Genomic DNA, 21,622 nt, shown 5'->3' on the forward strand with positions numbered 1-21,622 from the left:
GCAAAATATAACAATTGTGTAGGTACATATTACACAAATAAAATTTGAAAACAAAATTTTATGAACGATGCGGGACTCGAACCCACGACCTCTCCTTTTCCGTGCGAGTCAACAACAACAGTTGTACTGTATTAATCCTAGAAGTGGGAGTTATCACTTTAAAAACATAACATAACCATAACCTGAAGGGTGTAGGCCGTGAAAAGAAAAGATTTGAACAAGGATCAAACTTGATTTATTTAAATATTTTGGGAGCACACAGAAAAACGCAGCGAGTCGATGGTTAGTCGCAGGCAGAGAGAGCATAGACGTTTGACAGGAGTAAAGATAATACAACACCAAAGACGAACCACATACTCCGTAATGCTTCGTTTACACTTCCAACAGTTATCACTTTAAAAACATAACAAATTGCTTAGATTTACAAGAGCGACATCTCAAGTCAATTTCCTAATATGCAAATATTGGGGTTGAGCAGGTTATCAACTGTAATGTAGATCCTGTAGATGAAGCCACAATCTGAGAGTTGAACAAAACATACAAGATACGTCACTCGAACGGTTAGCTCAGTTGGAAGAGCACTCACAAAGTGAACGTTGAATCCCACATTGGCTCCGGTTCGACCACACAAAAATAAAAAGGGTGCGGCCTTTTTTATTTTTATTCTATTTGTAGTTTATTTGTACCTTTAATCTAATACATGTGAGCTAAATCTCAAACAATTACTTTTAAATGCGATATCCCAGCGAATATTATATATATACATACACCAGCTGTAATTGTATTTTAATGGTAAGCAAAATCGTATGTCCTTAAAATCCGCTTATAAAAATAATATAAATATTGTTTGTTACAGGAGGACGAGCGGCCAAGTGTGACCATGAACCAATCAGTATCACACGGGATTAATGACACAAATTGTAAGTATCCACAACCATCTTATCTGTTAGAATGCCATGTTATGGAAACTGTGGTATAGACACATGAGTAAATAAACAGTACAGAGAATAAGCTTTTTAAGAGCGGGCAAAATTGTTACCTATTTTGGCAGTGTTGTCACAAAAAGTTAAGATAAATATTTAAACAAACCATTCTTATTAGGTTGAATCATCGATGGAATGTAACCCGGATGTGTCTCACCCATTTGTGCTGACGTCAAAAGATGTAGCGTGACTTCCCCCACTTCTAAAAGCCCTTAATCGCCTCTTACGACACCCTTGGGCTCCCATATTCTTTTTATTCCCTGGCAAAGGGCACATATTTATTTCATTTAAGGACAGACCGAATAAAAACATGTATTGATTAAGCATTAAAAAATATTTTTAACTAAAGCTTAAACAAATATTAAAACTTTCGTGTTCATGTTACTAGCCAATGAGGAGTGAAGATCATGTTTGGCAAACAAAATTAAGAAAATTAATAGAAGTCTCGTTTCAGCTATTGGCGATTCAACAGAAGATCCCTCTTGTAGAGGCAAAACACGTGTTGAAGTGATTTTTTGTGAAGATTGGCGGAATTAACACTAAATTTGTTTGGTAAACGAAATTATAACATGTAAATAATAAACATTTTATGTCTTAAACGAAACTAAATTTACATAAAATGTTTCGCGTACTAACTAATAAGGACTTCCCTCGTTAGGAGACAATCATCACTGCAGCAGCAGTTAGTAGTAAAGACAATATTAGATATCAAAACTATACTTACAAACAAAATTTTGTGGCCGTTTTACTAACCGTTGAAGAGTTCCCTATTGAACAGATAATCCTGGCTGCATCGTCAGATTATGTTTAATATCATATTATTGCATTGCAACGAAATGTACAAAGTTTTAGCTCAATCAGATATCGGGAAGTGCTATAAACGTTACTTGCAATATTTGAACTTACAAATATCTACTTAGTTATATACTAACCAACCCACAAACAAATTCTAAGTAAAACCTTGCAATAATAATAAATTGGTGTAGGCATAACGTGATGGTTTTGGGGAAAAGAGTACTTGTCCCATAAACAAAAGCAACATACAAAATAGTATATAATGTATTATCAATTAATTACTTCTCTATTGTAGTCCTTGGGATAATTAAATTATGATACTATTTTATTTTTTCTCATATTATTAATGCATACGGTACACAACCGTATTAATATCACTTTTTATGTTAAAAAAATTATTAACAAGAAAACAACCGCCTTCAAAAACACTATTCCAAAACAATAGATATAATGTGCACTAAAAAGTATAAAAATAATTGCGTATTTTAATACAATCTAATTAATTAATCTAATTCTCGTTACGATTATTGTTATTTTTGGAATCGGTGTCCTTCCGCCGCAACCCGCTCTCGCCTCTCGCCTCCTCACGACTCAAGCACATCTCACCTACTATGTATGTAGTAACAAACCTATCTTGGATGACACCGACTCCAAAAATTACAATAATCGTAACTAGAATAAGATTAATTAATTAGATTGTATAAAAATACGCAATATTTTTTATACTTTTTAGTGCACATTATATCTATTGTTTTGGAATAGTGTTTCTGAAGGCGGTTGTTTTTTTGTTATTTTTTTTTATTTTATGATTTTTAGTGAATTTGAAGTACACTAACTAACAATTTGTCTAAATATGTGTAAATATACAAAATTTTTCAATGCAGCAATGAACGTAAGTACTTTGCAATTTGATTACAGACAGTGTTCCGTTACTTTGTCATGGATTCCGTAATCAGAATCTAACCAAACTGTCACCAATGTATCTTTGAAGTATATGCTTTCCAATAAAAAAAGAATCATCAATCATCATCAAAATCGGTTCGCGCGATATTGAGTTATTCGTGTATTATTATTATTATGTATCATCCACTTTGCTATACGTATGTATAGCAAAATTTAAGACTGATGGTTTTTTCATGGATTCCAGTGTCAGATCTGGACCAAATTACAATGGGACCATTCGGGAAACACCAGCTTTCAAATAAAAAAAGAATTATCAAAATCGGTTCAATATAAAAAAAATACCGACGACCTCCTCCTTTGTTGAAGTCGGTTAAAAATATTCAAGCTTGCCATTAATAAAACAATACGCACTAACCCTTGAGATTGTCAACTGGCTGTGCGTTCGTTAACCTGTAATTTCCGGTTCTCGCCGCTTCTCGTATCTTCTCGTCGCGTACGCAACAAGCGGCTAGTGGACCCTCACACATGCCCCGGATCATTGTAGTAGTGCAACCATTTCGCGTGTTTGTATCAAGGTTACTCTCTGTACCATCTATTTTACTCATGTGGTATAGGACTGGCAACGATGGGATTTCTCTGGCCTGGCAAGTGGAGAGTGGATGGTGGTTATCGCATTAGGTCACCAATACACTCATAGGAATCCTATTTCGTAATTGAAAAGTGTAAAAATTTACATAAAATAGAAATTTTATGGAATAAAATCTGAGGAAATGAAATGCTTTATATATTGGAAATATTATGAAACGTAAATGGAAGTGGAAAAACAATGAGAACAAAATATTATATCATCAATTATATCTCAACAATTATTTCGTTTTAATTTATAATAATATGCCACATAATTTGTTAAATTAAAAAAGGTTTTTCTCATTCAACTAAGTTTCACAATGTGGACAAACTTTTCAAATATTAATGAGTTTGTCATCTGATTTTCATATTCTTCGTGATTTGGCACTTTAACTTTTTCCATCAAGCAACTTATTTTCAAAGCATTCGTGATTGTAATTTTAGGTAACGAGTGTAGGTATTCGAAGTGTTGGGAATCTGAAATGATTTTTTGTAAAGGAAAGGAACAGTTTATACGCAATAATTAATATACAGAAAATATATAACCAGGCTTGCTATAAATATTGCTGTAACTTAAACTTATTTTATTTATTTGAATTAAATTTTAGTACGTGTTTCTATGAAATTTCGATATTTTTTTCGAGGTTAGTATTAAATCAAAATAATGGAGTGAGCGATAAACAAAACAAAATTGCAGTAGTATTTATTTTTGACTAACGCGAATGTTACAGATTTAAATAAAATACTTTTAAACGGATTAAAATTCGTGTAACTGTAACTAGTTTGTTGCGCCCATTCTTCTCAGATCTGAGGCATTCATTTTGGAATAAGAGTAAAAGGTAGTTTTTTTACTTTCAATAAGTGATGTCACATCCTATTTTGAATAAAAATATTTGAATTTGAATTTGAATATGGGGTATACTTACCCTTCTTGTATGTATTTCTATAGTTATCCTTAGCGATATGATATTATGGTTCTGCCTTATTGTCTTTATTATAGGTAGATAATAATAATACGTAAACCCTGAATTATTTATGCATCTAGATAGACTGTGACAGCTGTGAACATGTCAAATAAAATAGCGGCGAACAGTAAGTCTCTATTTTCAGCAACGTACGCATACAAGAACACAGTAACTGACGTATCGCAAGTGTATGTTGTAGCTTTCGTGCACACTAAGGTAATAAACCTGCCCTGTTGTCATGCGTTGCCTCACAGCAAGAGACTCTATCTAAACGTATAAATTATCGAAAAATAGAATAGACAGTATTTATCGATGCCATTGCCGCTGAGAAATTTGAATTTTGCACAATTTTTAAAAGAAGAACTATATAGGTACCATGTGAATAAAGTTTAACTCAAAAATCTCAAACCATGAAGGTTCTGTGTCAATTCGAAATACCTATTACAAATAAAACGGCAATTCCATACTTTAACCCCTAATAAAATTTAGCACCATAGCGGTAGTTATTACAACGTGAATCGTGACAACCCTGTAGCACCGTAGCGGTAGTAATAACTACCGCTACGTTGTCACGATTCATTACAGATTGCCATCCATAGAAACATCCACAGACGGATCGTAGCAATCAACACATGCCTCGCTTTCAAACCACAAATACCGTAGGCACATTATTTATGATGTAATTGATAAGATTAATCTCCTTCCATCAAGATTGGGGCGACCGTTCATGACTATACTGTTATGTAATATATTATATTATATATTAATTTAGATATATAATTAATTTAACTGCAGGTGACGTATTGCTTAGTATGTGATGGGAAATTCGTCTTGTAATATTAGGTTTAAATCCCTGTAGGTATATTTAGTTTGTTGTTGAATTTTAGGGTGCTGAACATGTGCAAAAGAATTTCCTTGAATTCCTTAAATATCTATTTGCAATAAAGAGTTTTGAATTTGAAGGATAACCAACGAAACCGCTATAACTATGAGTCCGCTGGTTGTTTCCCCTTTACCACAATCATTAGTCAGCGAAATTTTGTGTGTAATGTGCTATTACGACTCCTGCATGCTGCAACCGCGTTTTGTAAGAAACTCTTTTCCTCGAACAGCCACTTTGTGAAATCAATTTCTGGCCACAGTTTTCCCGAACCAATACGACCTAGGAACCTTCAAGCATAGATCATGCTATCTAAAAAGCTGGCAATGGTTGCCTCATTACGTCCCATTACGCGAGTATCTTGCCCGTTTGCCCCCTCTTTTATAAAAATATAAAAACCAAAATGACAAATTTAGATATAGGTTTTGGGGTTTCAAATAAAAGAAACACTTCTATGTATAAGTGGTATTAAGATTATTGCGTACTCAGACAAACCACAGAATTGGGTATGCCTTGAAGAATAAGGACTATCAGAAAATCTGCACGTGCCTGTTATATAGGAATATAGCCCATAGCGATAATGCTGAGAGTGGCAGACCCCTTGAGCAGATTCTATTTTGGAGTAGATCCACATTGCAGTGGTCTTGATTCTAAGCCACTACACCAATCCCCAAAATATTTGAGTATTTGGAGGGTTTTGCTTTAACTAACTTAACTTTTTACTGTGCGATTTTCAAGGAGCTTTCGTCCACATACTACAAAGCTGTTAGCTGCTTCCTTGTGCGGTATTTCTGGGAGGATATGACAAGGAACCCCTTAAAAAAAACACGCACACGTTCCTTAAAGGCTGGCGACGCTCCTGTGATTCCTCTGGTGTTGCAAGAGAATGTGGGCGGCGGGATCACTTATAACCAGGGGACCCGTACGCTCGGTAGTTCTCATATTTCCATGATAAAAGAAAACTAAATTATTGTAACTGTTCTTACCAAGTACTTGAGTAAAATTAACTGAAAAATGAACCCCTAGTTTAAATGCCAGTTAAAATTAACCTTCTACTAGTCACATTGAATTCTTCCAAAGTGATCACTAAGGGAGCGGGCGCATTATAAATTTAAATGTAATAAGGACACCGTTCTTCCAACGAAGTTATCGACTTCCAAATGCAATTTATACAATACCCACCTTTCTGTTGGATAAAAGTCTCAGACATTTTTTTTTATTTTACACCTGTAGGTGAACATTATGCAATTTGGATGCTTTTTACTGCAGAAATGTAATACGTCTATTTATTGGAAATAAACTAGTTTTCTTTATATTTACTAACAACCGTTTACAATAACCTATCGACAGATAGCATTGGACTGTAACTAATAATATAACTATATTGGACATAACCATGGATAGATAAGATCCTATCATTAAACGGTGATAGCAATATATACGTAACTAGGGATACGTTATTGAAAACGACTGTAAGAGTTTATGTTTTTTGAGTACTTAGGTGTCTCAAGGTCTATCTCATTATAGATTTTAACCTAGTATATTTCAGTACCAATAAAATACAATATTACTTTGTTCAATATTTTTCAATTGCTTAATCACTCCTTAAAAGCCATAGGGTCTGTTTTTCATTTCGAAAATAATATAAGTTGAAAAGACACTATTCTATTTACATGACAAAATGCTTATTAATATTTAATCATTATCATTTATTATTATATACGTATTATATTTAATAGTCGAAGCACTTGTTGCTGTAATCAGGACGGCTGCTTTCTTGAAGATAGCTACTGAAAATCATTCTTAGTTTATACCCAACTAATATGCTGAGTAACAAGACTTGGGACAAAACACTGCAAACACCAGCTTATTATGTTAACTAAGAATAAGTCTTGTTTTAGTTTTTTCTTTAGTTTTTGATGTAATTTATTTTTAATTAGATAAGGCATGTATATTATATTCATAATTATTTAGAGAAGTTTTTCAAATTTTGTTCATATTATTTGTTATTTCATTTTGTAAATATTTATCTGTAATTGTAGTGTTTGTTCCAAATAAAGATATACTTACTTATTTACTCATTTAACAATAATAAAATATATATTTAAAGTAAATGTTAAAATTATAGCTAACATTTAACTTAAGGGCTATTTTTTCACATCAGTTTTTTGCGATTTGGGTTTCTTATGTTCCTGTATTAAGTTGGAGACATATAGTCATTTTATTCAACTGGAATAGATTTTACCTCGCACAGGATGGTCTTTGTAAGTTTGAATTCCGTAGAATAAAGATATTTCGTTTCTGTTACATTATTTGATATTTCAAATTTACTTCTCTAATTAAATAGGTCTAAAATTTTAAGTCATATTGTTTGTCCGCGATGAACTCCTCAATTACTGCCGATTTCAATAAATTTTGTACACTGTGTACAGTTTTACCCCACTTGAGAGATAGAGTTGTTTTTATTTTGATTCGTATATAAACCTTTATAGCCCAGTGATGAAGACTTTGAAAATGATAAAAAGAGAAAAAATTATAATAGGATGAAACCTGAATCCAAAACCTTAAAAATGGAAAAGGAAAAAAATATAACAAAATTAAAGGAATAATAAATTTGATCGGGAAGTCAATACGGGGGATTTTTAAGGGTGAGAAACGGTTTATTTCGAATTCCGGCGAAACTGCAAGTCTTAAGTAAAAGTTGAAATGATTATATTGAAATTAATTTTATGGCTTTGAGTTTAGAAATGTTACCGCATCTATCACGGGTAGTGTTCCGATAAGCTGTTTGCCCGATTTCTGCCGCCGAATTAAACCGTTACACGACAATCCACAAATAAGAATATCATCTCCAGCATTTGCATGTGTGGCATTCCTCCATGGTGCGTTTTTAAATGACAATTGTTCCATCTATAACGAAGCTATAGAATGAGCTTCCTTAAGCGGTGCTTCCGGGATGATACGACATGGGTAACTTCAAAAAAATCGTGTACACCTTCCTAAAGGACCAGTGGACGGGTCCTTTGCAATGGAGGCTGGCTAGATTATGGGTACCACAACGGTGCCTATTTCTACCATGAAGCAGTAATGTGTAAGCATTTCTGTCTTTCGGTCTGAAGGGCGCCGTAGCAATTACTGAGCAAATGAGACTTAACATCGTATGGTATCAAGTTGGCGAGCGCAGTTGTAGTGCCGCTCATGAATTTTTGGGTTTTTCAATAATCCTGAGCGGCACTTCATTGTAATAAGCAGGCCGTATGCATTATCAACAGCTGAACGTCCTGCTCGTCTCATCCCTTATTTTCTTTAAAAAAAAAGGGCTGGCATCGCTCCTGTGATTTGTCTGGTGTTGCAAGAGTTCACTCGTTTGTCCTCCTCATCCAAAAAAAAGGGGGTATATTATTGCAATTTATTAATTTGAGATAACTAGTTGTTAGTCGTTAACTGCAATGCTAACCCACAAATAAGAATTCAAGTATTAAACCACGAGTTCAGCTAATGAAGCATGAAATATGCACAGTCACACCATAGCTATGATAATTAAAGAGATTGGAGGAACCGAATGACTAAGCATTTTTCAAGTAGGCCGTAATTAAATTTTGGCCAGATTGGGTAAACATTTTTGAGTTACAGCTTAATGATTAATTAATTACCATTGATGTTTGGGGTTATGAAACAAAGTAGCATTGCACATTTCCAAATAATTGAACTGTAGGGGTGGATATATGTAGAGATTCCAGTTTTTTGTATTATTATGTTATTTACAAAATCAATTTTTTTTTATGAAAATAAAGGACGATACGAGCAGTACGTTCAGCTCACATGGTAATTGATACGCCCTACCCATAACATTGCAGTGCCGCGCAGGACTCTTGAAAAACCCAAAAATTCTGAAAGGCACTACAATTGCGCCCATCATCTTGAGACATAAGATGTTAAGTCTCATTTGCCCAGGAATTTCACTAGCTACAGCACCCTTCAGACCGAAACACAGTAATGTAAATAGGCGCCGTTGTGGTACTAATAATGTAGTCGGCTTCCTGTGCAAAGGAGCCTCCTACTGGTAAAGTGGTATAATTATAAAAAAATATATCAGTCTTAGATTAAGGATTGGTATCCGCTGCGCTCCAACTAGATACCGCAGGCGTAGTAGCAAAGTGCGGCATCTAGTCTTACGCCCAAATGGGCGTACTTGACCCAGTCTGTAAACAATGTGTGACGTTGACGTGCCACGTGTTCTGTTAAACTTTGCTAATAATTGAAACTAAAATGCATTTTGCAAGCCCTGCAGGGTTGTGTAGTAAAATTTTGTAATAATAATACTACAAGAAATGAAATAGACATTGGATCAATTTGGAGCCCAGCGGAGACCAATCTTTAATCTAAGATATCCGTGTTGTTTTGTGTGATTTCCACGTTATTACCATTTTTTCATTTAACCAATTGTTTAAATTTTTTTTGCTAATTTCAACAGCTCTACAAAACAATAATAATTTACTTATATTAATAAATTAAATCCTCCTCCTGAGCTATAAGCATGTATCAAAAATCAAATGAGCGAGAGCTTGTGCTTTTAACTACAAGCAGTACCTAGTCCAGGAGATAGCTACCTTTAGTAGGTTACGTTATAATAATACCAACTCGGGAACTTACAAAATAAAGCAAAGTTAATAACCTTACATTCTCAGATATAATATCAATTAGTTATTTGAGGCTTACTCGGACGGTTGGCTCAGTTTATTAGAGTGCTCGGACGGAACCCGACCGACGAGGGTTCCGCATCTTTTTTTTAATTTGGGTTCAATTTAAATTTGCACATTCGAATTAAGTAAAATTTTTACCGACTTCAAAAAAGGAGGAGGTTCTGAATTCGTCGGTATTTTTTTATGTTTGTTACCTTAGAACCGATTTTGATAATTATTTTTTTATTTGAAAGCTGGTGTCAGCTTAGGTAAGTTTTGTGATAGGTGAAATGTGCTTTAGTCGCACGGGCGACGTGAGGAGGCGAGAGGCGAGAGCCGAACCACGGCGGGAGGACACCGATTCCAAAAATAACAACCATCGTAAATAGAATAAGATTCATTAATTAGATTGTATAAAAATACGCAATTATTCTTATACATTTTAATGCTTATTATATCTACTGTTATGTGTGAATAGTGGTTGTTACTTTAAAAAAAAAAATATTACTAAAATTCCAAAATTTCTAAATCAACACTATTTGCCAATAATAACCTTTTGTAAACTGCCTCTACAGATAGATTCACCGTATGATGCCGCTACGGCTTACGGGTTTAATTAGCTGTAAATTATACGATTTGAGAACTAATAATTCACTTTGATTATTATAGATAAGCGTGAAATATGATCTCGTTCAATTCAGCTTTACCTTTGAAACTATCTGAACTATTTGGTATCGCCTGCTATATAACATGATTTAAAATTCAAATAAATAATTGCGATAAAAAAGTCTACTGAGATTTTATTATTATAATAGTTTAGTGTCATTTGCCCACTAATTTCACTAGCAACAGCACCCTTCAGCCCGATACACAATAATGCTTACACATTACTGCTTCAGAAATGGGCGCCATTGTGGTACCTATAATCTAGCCGGCATCCTGTCCGAAGGAGCCTCCCACTGGTTCTGTTAACAACACGTCAATATTTTCAGATGAAGTGTCCCCGGAGTGGTTCGACAACTGCTCGTGGATGGAGCCGGTGTGGGGCTGCAACGTCACCAACTCCACCAGTGGGAACACCACCAGCTCTGACGTCACCTCGCTCGTCCTCATGGCGGTCACATCCGTCGTCCTGGCTCTCATCATCCTGGCTACTATCATTGGTATGGCTTCAAATTTGATTGTTGTTTTTTTTTGACGACTTGTATAGCCGAGTGGTTAGTGATCCCACCTACTAAGCTAGAGGCCCCGGGTTCGACTCCCGGTAGGTGCAAGCATTTATATGATGAATATGGATGTTTGTTTCCGAGTCATGGATGTTTAAATGTATTTATGTATGTTTATATGAATTTATGTATGTTTAAGTAAGTATATTGTATTAAATATATCATTGTCTTGCCATAACACAGGCTATAGATGCTTAACTTGGGGCAAGATAATTTGTGTAAAAAGTGTGTCAATATTATTATTGTGTCAATATTATTAGATTTAATATCGGTCCTACTATATCTATGCTAGTTTAACGATGAGGCTCTTTTTATTATTTTTAATTTGAAATGTTGGAACAAAATGTTTATAACTACGACAGCCTTGAAAAGCTCTACGTAGTTGGGAACACTAAAGGCAATCGAGCCCGCAGACGAAGACTCTATCAGATGGAGTGAACAAGTAAAAGGCGCTTCTTCTTTTTCTTCGGCGTTACACGTCATAGTGGTCATGGTCGTCACGTCGAGGTTAGTGGCCTGTTTCACAATGCGACGCCATTCGTCACGAACTGCCGCTCTTCTCGTGCATTCATGCAGAGTACCGTCGACAGCTTGCCTCACTTGGTCCGTCCACCTCATCGGGGACCTGCCTCGTGGTCTAGTGCCGTCGACGTTTTTACGTCCTTTTTTCTTAATATTTTCAAAGTCAAATTCAGTTTTTATTTGCAGAAACATGTTAGATTTATGTTACATAAACATTATAAAGTACATTTAACATACATTTATGACTTGCAAATATTACTAAATACATTTCTAAATCATTCGTAACAAAAATATGAATTTAACTAAAGACTAATAGCAGTATGTTTTATTTATATTATATTATATAATTAAATAAAAATTTCAATTTTTGAAATGAAAATATTCGCCTAATGAATATAAGCAGATTTTACTAAGGTTTATTTTCAATTTAGATGAGAAATTCCTATTTGACGATACCTCTCTTATTATGGGATGGGATATGATTATAGATTTTTATGCACATATAAAAATAGTTTCTCTGAAACAATGTGCTATTTAACTACACGGAGTAAATTATAGGTATTCCTTCTTGATAGTACAATAAGTAGTGTTTTACGAAAAGTAACAATGACACACACCACACACACGCACACTTGATCACACACACACACACGTACTCCCACACACAAACACACACACACACACACAGAGAGAGAGACGTCCTGTTTGTATAATATTTTTCTTTTGTTACATTAAATTTAATTTGTGATCCCTAGTTTTTGGTACTGTTAATTTTAATTGATATGGAAGAGCGTGGCCTTCTGGCAAAGGTGTTTCTCACTTAATTGAAGATCACATCCACTATTATGTTTGTACCATTTTTGTTACTGAAATAAATATGTTTCATTTTTTCATTTTCATGTAGTTCTACAGTAAGGCACTTGTAATTTTGTGCCAGACACCGATGGAGGCAGATCATCACATGTATATTCTCAGTACCTCACCAGGCGCTGACCTTGATCCTCAGTTATTATATAACAATTGCTGAGAAAGATTTCAAGTAAATTTATATAATTACATTTAACGTACATGTAGACTCATTACTTACGTAGCAATACTCGTATTTACGTAGATTAATCGAGTTGTCTGAAATAAACACCAGCTCTAGGGTTTTAACTAGCTTTTTATAAATCAAATCAAAACCAGTTTATTCACGTAGGTCACGGAAATGACAAAATAGGAATGTCAAAATAAAATAAAATATTTTGCTTATTGAATCTACCGCTACTTCGTAAAGGGTTGAGCTAATGAGAAGAAGTAGCAAGAAACTCATTGCCACACTTTTATATCAAGATTTACATTTACATCGATTTACAAATCATTTCAATTACAATATAATAATATGTAAAATGTTGCCACAAACACACTCAAACGTCAAATAGTCAATGTCTTACACGAGTAAGTCAAAAAAGTAAATGTAAGTTAATACAAAAGTTATTGAATACAAATAGACTGCAACAATATATATTTTGAGTTAATACCAGCAGACGACATTACTTCCATCTTCCTTCCCATCAATACCATCAGCGGGCATTACTTCAAAATGCGTAATTCCCCAATTACCGGTTGTAGTTTTCCCGAAACGATACGACTTAGGGACCTTCAACTTTAGACCATACTCCCAACTCAAAAGCTGGCAATGCATCAACCATTGGTGCTGTGGATATTCATTGGCGATTATCGTTTGCCTTCGTGTTAAAAAAATAAACGCGTTAATAGCTATTTGTAGGCTAAAAGGAAATTATCCATTATATAAGATATATGAGATTATACAAAAAAGTTTCAAACTACGTTACTATTAGGTTGGTTATAAGCTGTATACTTATTATTACTATATCTAATATATAAAATTCTCATGTCGCGGTGTTTGTAGATAAACTCCTTCGAAACAGCATTACCAATTCTCTTGAAATTTTGAGTGCATATTGGGTAGGTCTGAGAATCGGACAAAATCTATTTTTCATCCCCCTAAATGTAAAGGGTGGTCCTCGCCAATTTTTTTTAAATTTGTTTGATTATGAGTCAGCATTAAAAAAATACACACAACTTCAAATTTTCATCAATCTACGATCAACAGTTACTTTTGTATCGCGATTTTAATATCGGCAATACAGCATTTGCTGGGTCAGCTAGTTTCCTATAAAAGTCAACAAATTTAATAGACAATAAAATAAATAAAGTACATTTAAAGTGCGCAAGGGGTATCAAATTTCACGCAGACGAAGTCAACGGCAGTAGCTAGTTTTAACTTATGTTATAATTGGAAATAAAAGTGTGTTTGCTTGTTCTAAACTCACGCTTTAATTACTAAACGAAATATCAGGTAATTTAAAAAACGTGGTTATTATTTAGGGCATTAAGGACAACGAAAAGGCCAAATTCCACTAGAATAAAGTTTTACAAAGACGCCGGTTGTATACTTAGATAATTCGTACGTCTAGATAGAGTCTCTTGCTGTTACCGATAAAAACAGGCCAGGTTTAATACTTTAGTGTGCGTGACAAACTACGTCTTACACAAGATATTTGTATGACACTTTGTGTTAGTGTGCGTGCATTGCTCAAACAATAGCTTAATAGTAAACTCATTTTATTTCGACGTTTTCACACCTGTCGTAGTGTATCTAGACGTATAAATGATATGAGGTTGTACATAAAGCGAATTTAATTCCAAAATCACTACTTAAATAATATAAAATTATCAATTTATTCGTCGCAAAGTAATATATTATTATGAACGTGATAAATCACCGTATAATTCTCAATTTCTTCGTAATCATATTGATATGAAAACTGGACTTGGCAGCGCAATCTGGCAGTCATCCAATCTGGCTATATTAGCCAACAAACTACTTAAATGATAGAACTAAAATACACTGGTTATACCTTGGGCTTCGTAAATTAACTTAATTTCGGTGTGCTGTGGGACAAACAAATAAATTTGCAAGAGGTTAGGTTACAGTAAATTAAACGGCAAATTTATTCGCAAAAAGGTATCCCTAATATAAGGCTATGAAATACATTATTTTTAAGCTCACGCAGCACAACATTTATGTATCACCGCTCTTCGACAACACTCCCCTTTATCAAATCAAATCAAATCAAAATCACTTTATTCATGTAGGTCACGGAAATTACACTTATAAATGTGAAAAAAATACATTTCTTGTTAAATTAACCGCCACTTCGTAAACGGTTGCACTAATGAGAAGAAGGGGAAAAATCTCATTGCCACTCTTTGAAATAAACTTTTACAAGTACATCGTTTTACAAATCATTTCAATTACTATATATGTTAAGTGATGATCTTACACGAGTTAGCCTAAAAAATAAATGTAAATTAATACAAAACAAAAGTTATTAAGTGCAGCAGTTGCATCATCCACACACACAGTAAATAAATAAAGATATTCTGTGAGCATTTTAGTAGTGTGGCACAGAATTTTTGGATTTTTCAAGAATTTTATGCGGATCTACATTGATATGGACAGGGCGTTTAATTATCGCTGAACGTCCTGCTCGTCTCGTCCCTTATCATATGTATAAATATATTATTATTTTCATAAAAGGTTGTTATTTTGTTGCAAATTTATCTTTATTATCACCATATTCAAGTATTAATACAATAAGGCTTTAATTAACTTATAATACTAATAGATAATTTATACGTCTAGATAGAGTCTTTTGCTGCTAGACTACCGATGAAAGCAGGCCAGTTTTTTTACTTTAGTGTGCTTAACAAGTTACGTCTTACACTCGCAATTAGTATGTCACTTGGTGTTAGAGTGCGTGCATTGCTTAAATTAGAGGTTAACAGTCAACTTCAATTATTTTCGACGTTTTCACAGCTGTCACACTCTATTTAGGCGTATAAAGAATCTAAGCGAATATAAAGACGGTAAAGAGATTTAAGTACATACAGCGGACATTACAAAATCTATCATACAATTCTATTTTCTATGTTGTCTCTCTCTATAATATACTTTAACCTCTTTGACTCGATGTTCACGTGAGTTCAGTCCATCTTCATAGTCCCAAAAGTGCTCAACATGCCAAAAGAATTGTTCACTTGAAAAATACTTTAATAATTATTTCATTCATATTCTATTTTCTGGTAATAAACCTAGGCTTTATTATACAAGGCCGGTTAATATCGGGGATTTCTTTCAAGTAGGTACTCATATATTTCATCAAACATCTAACTTTAATCAATTCAATCAAAAATCTGTAAAATCTAGTAGATTTGAATTTAAAAACATCTACATTTAATATTTTCAATCTCATTTCGAATTTCAATCTGGTGTCTGTATTTACTGACAAACTAATTAGCAAAAACAAAGTTTGCAGACACTTGTACCGTCGGGTCAGTTCAACAAAATTAACGAACCTAGGGTTTGTAAATTTACTACTTACTTTTATAAAATAAATAAAGATAAATCCTTAAATTTGTCAAAATATTGTTTTAAGAAAATTTATTGAAGTAGGCGTTACTTTGCGGAAATCCATAATTATACAAATGATTTAAGTTTTCTTTAGTGTTAATTCCGCCAATATTTGTTTTTAAGCAATTCGAGACGTGTTTCGCCTCTACACGAGGCATCCCCAGGACGTGTTGTCCCGCCAAAATCTGGCGCGAGACTGATCTTGCTGCTAGACAACTGATGAAAACAGGCCAGGTTTATTACTCAGTCTCGTGCCAGATTTTGGCGAGACAACACGTCCTGAGGATGCGTCGTGTAGAGGCGAAACACGTGTCGAATTGTTTAAAAACAAATATTGCCGGAATTAACACTAAAGAAAACTTAAATCATTTGTACAATATTGTTTTAATATGTGACAATGACCTTAGCCATGTAGATAGAGAAAAAAAAAACCATACCAATCTTGTCAGATGCTCATTTTAAACACTATTTTCACCGGCGATATTGGCCACCAGTATAGTAGATTATGTAGAGGGTAATAATGCATGGTTCTTGTCGGGTTATGTATGTATTGCAGAACCAGTTTTATTAATATGATGTAAAAAAAGGAACGGGAGTTTGTAATAAGTGCTTCTCCCCATCCCCAGAGTCTCGTGCCAGAGTTTGGTGAGTAAACATGTCCTGAGGATGCCTCATGTAGAGGCGAAACTAGTGTCGAATTGTTTTAAGATAAATATTGGCGGAATTAACACTAAGGAAAACTCAAAACATTTGGATCTTCTCCCCATTTCAAAGCCCCCTTACGAACTGATGTAGATTACCTTACAAGTATGAGCTTTAAATACAAATAATAATTTGGCCAAAATTAACAAATAGATAAAATTTGAAAAAAGAAAGTAAGTCACTTTAATAAAGTACTAAAACATACAATGTCCTATAAACCTCATCATACAGAGATTGTCCAAGTCTACTATTATGTATGGATCTTATGTATGGACAATGCCTTCAATCACGTATCCTCCCCTTTTTTTCGCTTTTTCGTTTCTCTTACTAAATTATGATTAACATTTTCATCGCTTTCATCCTTTTTTTCCCGCAAATCGACTGAAAAATAAAAATAAAAGCCATAAAAATGGCATTTATTTTCTCAAAATTGATTCCTTTAGAATTATTTTTGATGTCATTTCTAATAACTACTAGATACTACTACCGCTTCGGAAACAAATGGCGCTCTGAGAGAGAAAAAGCGGCGCAAGTAACTCTCCCAGCATTCTTTTTTTGCGCTCTTTTCAATAAAAATATACAATATTGTACAGTAATTTCTATCGCTATAAAATAATCACAATCGAGTCCCAAGCTGTCCGATCATTTAGATATTCAAATGTAAGCTATGCCGACTAACTAAGCAATCACAGCAACAAAACTATGGAGGGTAGAGACAAGATGTATCACCTCTTAAGGGTGAAAAGTTGAAAAAAAAGTATCTATCTTTTGCAGTAAATAACAGTTCAAAAACCTTCCACAATGGCGCTGGTGTAGGGCACAGGGTATGGTATGAAGTATGGTGAATGTAACAATTGTAAACGAATTAAAGTTTGCTGAGTTACAAAATTTTATAATATTATCTACCAAAGTAGTTAAATAGTGAAAGTTGCAAAAACTCACGTTGCTCAAAATAATGTAGTAAATATAACCTTAAAGAGTTATTATGAGAAAACGTGTAGCTAGAGTGATTAGTATTATTTTAAATTTGGCGCTTCTTTTAAGATTTACCCTGATGCTACTGTGACGCCATTTTTTCATATACACAGATGATTCTCCTTGCCTGTACCGTCATAAACAAACATAACCTTCCGTATTTTACTTTGACAGTTGGACATTCCATGTTGCTTTCCATTATAACAGGGACAATCCCACTTTTGATAGACTTTAACCATAGATTTGAACGACTATGGGTGTTTTTGTGCATATACATTTTGCTACATAAAAATACGCGCGAATAGCTAAGTGCTGGTATAATACTACATTATATTTCTATTTTTATGACGTTCCTTGTTTTGCCCCTGTACCCTTCATATAATAACCTACTCTACGTAACTAATAACATATGGTACCCTCAGTGGGCGATATCGACTCACATTTTTTTTTTATTAGTATGTATTTTAACGTGTTACTTGTTAAGTTCCTATCTAGAGTTTCTAGTAAATATCCTAATTTGACTCTCCAATTGTTTGGAAAATGTATATTAATATATTGAATATTATAGCATGCAGATTCGTGCGTTGCTCAACAGCAGTAAAAGCTTTTTAAAACGTACTGCACATCGCTCTACTCTCGAGTAGCCTGTAGGCGTGCCACACTGATAAATCATGCAGCGATCTGCGAGTCCAGTATAACAACGCCTTCAGAGCACTGTTGAAGCTGCCACGTTTTTGTAGCGCGTCAGCTTTGTTGGCACACGCAGAGGTTGAGCTTTAGCGCCGTTTTACACAAAAAAGCGGCTTCTCTACTACGCCGAATACGAGGCAGCAGTAACAGTTATCTAAAGGCGATAGCCGACAGCAGGGACTGTCCGTATGTTGGCCATATTGTAAAAATAAATATTTCCCTTCGTGGTTATAATTACTAATACTTTTAGATTATAAGTTTACTAACAATGCATCGTAGTTATCTGAAAATTATTATTTTTGAGTTTTAAACTTGTACATGAACGAGTACAACATTATTCCAATTCAGGAAGCTGGTTGGAGCGCGCACGTGACTTTAATAAAACATATTCTGCGCGGATATTCCACAATGTGTCGCAAATATTTTTTAACTTAGAAGCTCTCCCGGCTTGATGGCTCGAAGGATTTGCATGATTGCAGTATCGTTAGGTTGGCCGAGCTCAGTCGGGATTTGCGGAATTCGTAGATACTCGTATTGTGGAGAAATCAGTTTTTTTGGTTTGGAACCGAACTGTTTTGTCGAATCCATTTTTCCGTTTTTGGGTGTGAGTTCTCCTCATGAAGAGATCTGTAGGAGAGCTAAAGTTACCGATATAGTCCAAATGATTGCGAAACTGAAGTGGCAGTGGGCAGGGCACATAATTCGACGGACAGATGGCTACATCTCAAGAAATCATTGAGCACAATACTGCTTAAGAAGTTTTCGCTTCAAAAAACCACGGCTTCCGTTAAGGTGCCAATCCACTGAAACAGTTTTCAGTGCATTTGTAGACAAACAATTTTGTGAAAAACTTCAGCAGTGCACGTACTAGGTACTTGTATACATCATCAGTATCAGACGGACCCCTTGATCAAAACATAAGCAATTCTTGGTCGTCGGTATTAAATCTACATTTTTGGCATTTATCTATTCTATTACGCAAGGTTATCTGTAATAAAACAAAGAAAATTCACATAAAATCGCCAGATGCCACCGAATATACGCACACAAATTAATTGTTTGCACTCCGGCGGCGGAACGAAAATAAGTGTGTCAGCCCGTTGACGTGTACGCTGTCAAAAGTTTTCAATTTGTTCACGCTTACTCGCAAACTTTCCAACATTACTTTCATATTTACTCACACAAGTCAACCAAGAGAAACATTTTTGCTGAACAGTAGAGAGTAGCACTAGTGGAGTAGCGCCCTTAGAAAGAGGAAACTAGGGCTCGCATGAGTACACATATGTCCGGAGATGTGTGAGCACTTAAAAAGCTGCCAACGCACGCCTATAAACATTATGCCTTACGTTTTATATTTCTCATAACACAAGCAAATAATGTTAAGTAAAACCGTCAAAAAAATGAAGTCAATTCTGTAAAATGTAAAAAATAAAAATATTTTTATTCTAATTTGTATCAAAGCGACATGCTGACGCAAATATTTGAAAATGCTATTAAGCTGAAAGACTGAACAATATATGAGCATTCTATTTCAAGCCACTTCAGAGGAAGTATGAAGATGCTACATGTTAGGTCAAGTGGACTCAAATAGTCCATTAGGCACGTACTATTTTACTGTTGAGTTCTAAAAGATTTTACAGCCAACAGATTATGTCAATTATATAATATACCAGCTGACACCAGACTTCTAGAAAATAAAAGTAAAGAGTCAGAAATAAAACATAGTACACAAACGCGTTAATATAAATAAATGAATTTTAAATTCAGAGGCAAGTACAGATAAGCCAGAAAAATAACTAAGTTTTGAAGCTGTACCATGTCCTATGCCAAATAAAAGAGTTTTCTGCGAGGGAAAACATACATAAATTTTTAGTTATCAGAAATAATATTAAATTTTTTAAATTAATAAAGTTTTAAAGTTATTTATTATATAGACGAGAATTGACAGTACTTTTAATTTTCTATATCGAATGATAAATATTAAAAAAAAAACAATGAGTAAAGTATATCTATAAGTATTTAATTTAAATATGTGAGGTGCGAACTTTACAGTAGTGTTACATACAAAATGAAAAGGCTGTTTGCAAGGGGCATATTCTTTTCTCAGTTACCACAAACACATATATTTATTAAAAAGTACACAAGTCAGAAGTGAAACCAGCATTGTGCATAAACCTCTAAACTGCATATGAAGTCCTGGTACATGTTGCTAGAATGAAATATACTTTCAACGACTATGAAAGACATTACTATTACCTCTACAAAATTTATGTTCTCCTGGTGTCTATGTAGTAATACGTTGTGCGCATGACGTTATTAAGGTACTCGCGTCATACATATGACAATCTCTTCTTCAACTATGATCGCCTGGTACCTAAACACTGTATAATGCTTACTATCTTATTTTCTCCCACTTTTCTTTGAATTTATGTGTCTGTCTCTTTTTACTGTCGCCCTTTTTCGTTTCATCGACTTTCAAATCACAAAGATGCCAAAGAAGTTTTTACTTCAATAGTATGCATATTTCTGTCTCATTCTTTGCCGGCTTCATCCTACACATTTTTGTATTTGTGTCTCTTACCTGTCGTATTTTCCGTTGCATCCGGTTTGCAATCACAACGATTCTAAAGAAGTTACACTTCAAAAAAACAGCCTTGATACTGCTTGTTGCAGAACTAACAATTAACAATGTACATACACAACACACACGCTACATTACTAGCCCACAGGGTCACGTTAAGTGCGAAAAAGTTTGCCGACCGAGTTTGAATTTTGTATAGACCTCGGGTAAAGGTGTAGCAACACTTAAGCAATGAATTATAATAATAAATTATAGGGACGCTGACGGCCGCCAACATCCTGTCATCGCGAACCTTACTTTTGTTGGTAAATTTGAAGCTATATTTTCATTAAACGTACTTATGCGTGAAATGTTTAAATATCTTTATTTCTTTTACACTATGTATGAATTCATGGATCCACTGTAGTTAATCATATTATTTCGGCCGGAAGACGTCTACTGCTGGACAAAGGCCTCCCCGAAGACCGCCATAACGATCAGTCCTGTGTTGCCCTCAACCTATTCCGGAGATCTTAACCAGATCGTCAGTCCATCTTGTGGGGGGCCTACCAACACTACGTCTTCCCGTACGTGGTCACTATTCGAGGACTTTACTGCCTCAACGGCCAATA

At 34.5% G+C, this 21,622-nt stretch overlaps 1 protein-coding gene across 1 annotated transcript in view; it reads left to right on the top strand.

Moving 5' to 3' along the window:
* LOC126972809 (5-hydroxytryptamine receptor) overlaps nt 1-21,622 on the top strand; it is a 112,142-nt gene that overhangs the window by 83,611 nt on the left and 6,909 nt on the right. The window contains exons 2-3 of the mRNA XM_050819877.1: nt 857-920; nt 10,828-10,998. Of these exons, the coding sequence (XP_050675834.1) occupies nt 881-920; nt 10,828-10,998 (211 nt within the window). The 5' untranslated portion in view covers nt 857-880. The remainder of the gene's footprint in view (nt 1-856; nt 921-10,827; nt 10,999-21,622) is intronic.

The sequence above is a fragment of the Leptidea sinapis genome, chromosome 27 (genome assembly GCF_905404315.1).
Source record: "Leptidea sinapis chromosome 27, ilLepSina1.1, whole genome shotgun sequence".
NCBI lineage: Eukaryota > Metazoa > Arthropoda > Insecta > Lepidoptera > Pieridae > Leptidea > Leptidea sinapis.